This window comes from Sinocyclocheilus anshuiensis, unplaced genomic scaffold, assembly GCF_001515605.1.
Source record: "Sinocyclocheilus anshuiensis isolate Anshui unplaced genomic scaffold, SAMN03320099.WGS_v1.1 scaffold460, whole genome shotgun sequence".
Lineage (NCBI taxonomy): Eukaryota > Metazoa > Chordata > Actinopteri > Cypriniformes > Cyprinidae > Sinocyclocheilus > Sinocyclocheilus anshuiensis.
This window is the reverse complement of record NW_015554101.1, coordinates 1,163,208-1,168,034: the sequence shown is the minus strand read 5'-3', so window position 1 is coordinate 1,168,034 and position 4,827 is coordinate 1,163,208. Positions and strand designations below refer to the sequence as shown.

At 36.6% G+C, this 4,827-nt stretch overlaps 1 protein-coding gene across 1 annotated transcript in view; it reads left to right on the top strand.

The window, feature by feature from the left end:
• Positions 1-332: 332 nt before the first annotated feature.
• The window catches only part of LOC107669557 (cullin-9-like), a gene marked incomplete at its 5' end in the record, with an annotated part of 62,197 nt that continues 57,702 nt past the window's right edge, over positions 333-4,827 (top strand). The window contains 2 exons of the mRNA XM_016461842.1: positions 333-487; positions 2,580-3,161. Coding sequence (XP_016317328.1) covers positions 333-487; positions 2,580-3,161 — 737 coding nt within the window. The remainder of the gene's footprint in view (positions 488-2,579; positions 3,162-4,827) is intronic.

The following is a 4,827-nucleotide window of genomic DNA, read 5'->3' as shown; positions in this document are numbered from 1 at the left end:
TATATGAAAAATCAAGCTTTTTGCCTATTTGTTTTTAAATGGGGGGGAAAACAAATGGTTTAAATACACCCATACTGATGTGTCAAACCCACATTTTTAAACCACTGATATTGCTGTTTTTTGTCTTTTTTGTCTTTGATTTGTTTAAGAGGTGGGGGGAAGGCTGTGATATTCTATACTTGAATGGGTGTTAATGGATATGATTCCCAGATAATGCTTGAATAAATAGTATAATTGAAGTAAATGTGTAGTAGAAGTAAATTAATACAGGAAATAAAATAGGTCTGTAAAAATCTGTCAGTGTTGATAAAGCTGATGTTGTTTGTCTTTAGGGAGTCGTGCCTATGTGCTGTTGTCCCTCAGCCAGCAGGATGGCATCGAGCAGCACATGGACTTTGACAACCGCTACACCCTGCTGGAGCTTTTTGCAGAGACCACCTCCTCTGAGGAGCACGGCATCTCCTTTGAAGGCATCCATCTTCCACAGGTGCTCATCTTCATTTCCACTCTAGTCTGAATAACTCTCCAAAACCTAGTCAGGTACCTTGTTGTCTGCTGGCAGCATGCTAACCCAGATTGAATCCCATAAGTGATGATTTATGACCGCAGCTCATACAACACACCAAATGCTACTACCATGAAGTGCGTGAGATGCAATGCACAGTTAATTTTTAATTTGACAAAACAAGGTGTCTTATAAGCCTTCATATTGGGAATGCACCTGTGTTGCCTAAGTAGGCAACTTGCAAGGTTTTGCTAAGAGTACTTTTATCAATGGTAGACGTGTATTATTGAGCTTGTGGGCTAGTGACATGAAGCTCTTTTGTTATTTCTTTTTTATCTATTTTTTTTAGGGATGCACCGAATGGTCGGCAACCGAAATGATTCAGCTGAAAATAGCAAAAAAATCTCTTTCAGTGTTCGGCCGAATAAGCAAAAAGGCAGAATAATAAACTGCAGAATGTTATGTTTTCTAATGCACGCACGAATTGCATGTATTCTGACAGCGCTGCACGAGCTCGCGGCGCCAGGGTTCAAAGTCCAAAGCGCGCAGAAAATCTGCGCTGAAACTGTTACTCGTCAGTTGCTCAGTAACATTTTTGTGAATTTTTTTAAAGGCATGTGACAATGTGATACGTGCGACAAACATCTTCCCAAATTCGTAATCATAAATCTGCATGCTGTTGTCAACAATAAGAAGCACTGAGATCTTCCTGCTGGTTTCTGCCAAAATAAAAGCCGAGAAAAAGCAACAACTCCATCAACATTCATATATGATAGTATTGTAATTTTACTGTTGCTCTTTAAAATAAAATAAAAAGTAAGACGATAATAATGATAATAATAATTACCCTACAACAGCTCTATTAAATCATTTATTATAACATTCACACATAGTGTTCAAATTGGGATCTGTAATATATTCTAATGTTTTGAAATAATTATTTTCTGCTCAGCAAGGCTGCCTTTATTTGTACTGTAAAAATACATGCCTGATTCAAGTCTCAAAAATGGCCAAAAAAAATTATTTTACTAACTTATTAATTTTAAGTTAAATCGTGCTTTGCTGGTATAATGTCTAGAATGTTAAAAAAATGTTCAGTATTAAGTAAATATTTTTAAATAGTAGTTTTGTAATTGATTTTTTATTTGAAAAGCAGGACAAAACAGTAAAAAGCACATTTTGGCTATTTAATTTATGCAATGGTAAAAAAAAAAGGCAAAATAGGCCTACATGGGGGGAAAAATGCGAAAAACCGTGTTCAGTATTCGGCCTTCGGCCCAGTGTTTCATTTTGTTCGGCTTCGGCCAAGAATTTTCATTTCGGTGCATCCCTAATTTTTTTAAAGGGATAGTTCACCCTAAAATGAAAATTATATCATTAATTACTCACCCTCATGTCGTTCCAAACCCGAAAGAAGGGTGAGTAATTAATGACAGAATTTTCATTTTTAGGTGAACTTAACCCTTTAATTTAAAAATACTTAAACTGCAATTCATACATTAATTCTCTTAATTAATTAAAAATGAGAAGTTAAAAATGTGGTATAGTTGTGAAAATTAAAAATGTCGATATTATAAGAGAAGAAAAGGCCTCTGTGGGAGGAAATTGAAAAGTAGTTTGGCATCATATTTCATTATTATTTCTTAAAACAAGCAGTGAAGCATTTTTGTTTGAATAATTCTTATTATATTTAACTTAAATAAAATATTAGATATAAGAAAACTTAACAAATTATTTAATTTCAGCTAGTTTCCAAAGCAACATTTCTCATTTTCATTTAAAATAACTAAAATTAATATTCAAATAAATTAATAAAATGAATAAAAACTATATAGACATTAAAAAAGCGATGACTAAAAAATGACAAATTAAATTGTTAACCAAATAAAAAATGGAAAATACAAAAATAGAAAAGCTATAATCGTATCTAAAATAATAGATGCTAAAATAACACCGATTAGAAATTTATATCCAAAGATTACATTTCTAAGATCTGTTGCTTGGACTCTCTTTGTCATTGACACTGTACAAATGTTTTTGTGTAAGAAATTAAGAATTTGTTTGTCTGTTGTAGATTCCAGGCAAGCTGCTTTTCTCTCTGGTGAAGCGTTACTTGTGCGTCACTTCATTGATGGACAAGCTGAACACGGCAGGGGTGGAGTCCACCTCTGAGCGTCAGTACGTTGGCCCCTCCTCCTCCACAGCAGCTTGCCAATCAGAGCACGCTCGTGTGCAGCGGGAGTTCGAGTTCACCATGGCCATGGCCAACCTCATCTCGGAGCTGGTGCGCGTCATGGGCTGGGACCGCAACCGGCAGCTGCCCCTGACCTCCACAAGCGCAAGCAGAGGGGTTGAGGAAATAAATAACGAAATCCAGAAACACACCGTCCGCTCCATCTTTCAGCCGCGCTTCTCAGCTTCGTCTTCCTTCATGGCCACTACAGCAATGGCTGCGGTCACGCCACCAAAGAAGAAGAAAACGGCAAACGGTTTCAAGACGCGTTCTGACTTCACTTCTCGTTCAGCTTATGTGGAGTATGTGCAGGACAACCTGAAGAGTGGCATGATGGTCCGTATGCTGGAGGACTATGAGGAGGTCAGCGCCGGGGATGAAGGAGAGTTTCGTTACAGTAACGACGGCTCGCCGCCGGTGCAGGTTAGTGCTGTGTGCATTCATGGAGCTCAGTATCAAACACTTTATATGCTGCTCTCATTTTAGGGCTGCACGATAAATCGAAATGAAATTGCAAAAGCTGCGATTGTCATGCGCATCTTGTCAGTGAAGCACGGTTGTGTGATCAGTAGTAAATCTCCATTCAAAGGCCAGAGGGCGCTCTCGCGCTGAAACTCCAAATATGCCCTGCAGAAGAAATCTAGGAAATCCCTATCGCTGCAGCTGAATAAACAGAAGATTTAAATGCTTTCATTGATTCAGTTTGACTAATAAACACACGTCTATGACAATATATGGTTTATCTGAGTTCTTCTTATTATAATTTTCCTTATATTAAAGTTTATAATAATGCAATGCCTTTATCACTGCTTAGAATACTATGAAATATGTTACGTGTCTTATTCGGTGTAAGAAGCCACATCTCACAGAAGGATTTATTTCAAACACTCGACTGACGTTATGAAGTGAGTTTGGGGTAAAAACATGTTATTAAATGTGGTATTTTCATGTGCTTTCAGATGGAGCAGCATTTACTACACCGAACCAGATTTCACTGAGAAGCTACGCAAACAGCTTTCATTATTGCAGAACGATATCTTCGATTTCATTATCACGCGATTAAATCGTCTGTGATTATGAACGCGATTTTGCGTAGCTTGTCAGTGAACTACGGCTCTGTGTAGTAAATGGTGCTCCATCGGAAAGCATGTGCTGGAGATTTACTACTAATCATGGAACCGGCTTTACTGACAAGTAGACTTGTGCCGGTATTCGGTAATGCGGTATATCACGGTAATGAATATGCACGATATTGTTATCGTGGGCACTTCTAAATACCGTGAATAATTATATATAACAAATTATTATTTTTCTGTATTGCTTTATTGCATTTAAATGTTCAGTTATTTTTGTTATAAGAAAAAAGTTATTAAACCTGTTATACTGTATTATGACAGCACTTTTTTTTTTAAACTAAATTTCAACATCGTGATAATACCATATACCGTGATAAAAGCATTAGCAATTAATCGCAACATGAGAATTTGATACCGGCATATCCCTACTGACAAAATGCGCATGACAATCACATTCGATTAATCGTGCAGCCCTAGTAGACACTGAAGAACTTCAGGTCATGTATGGGTTACAAGCACTGACGAAATATGGCAGTAATTCCACGCTTATTTACTTTGGACAGATAATTGCATTGTGATCTGCTGTCATATCATTAAATTATTTTTATTAAATAAAAACAGCCAAAATGTGGTAATGCATATCCTAGGTCATTTAAGGATAAGAAAAAAATTTTAATGGTTTGTTAAACTATCAGTTTGAATTACATTCTTGTTTATGCTGCTTAAATATAGAAATCAGACAGATGCTGTTTTCTGCAGCAGATCTTTTCTCCTCTTACGTGCATAAAAACACAAAAATGCACAATGGAAAACAATATATTTTATGCAAACCTGTAATATATAATACGCAAATAGTGCAAACCTACTTTTTGGGTTGAATTCTCACTTAATTTACCAGTTATTAAAAGTAGGGGTGTAAGAAAATATCGATTAGGGATGCACCGATACCGATAGGTATTGGGCCTGATACTGGTCTCCTGTACTCGTACTCATTAAAATGCCCCGATACCAAA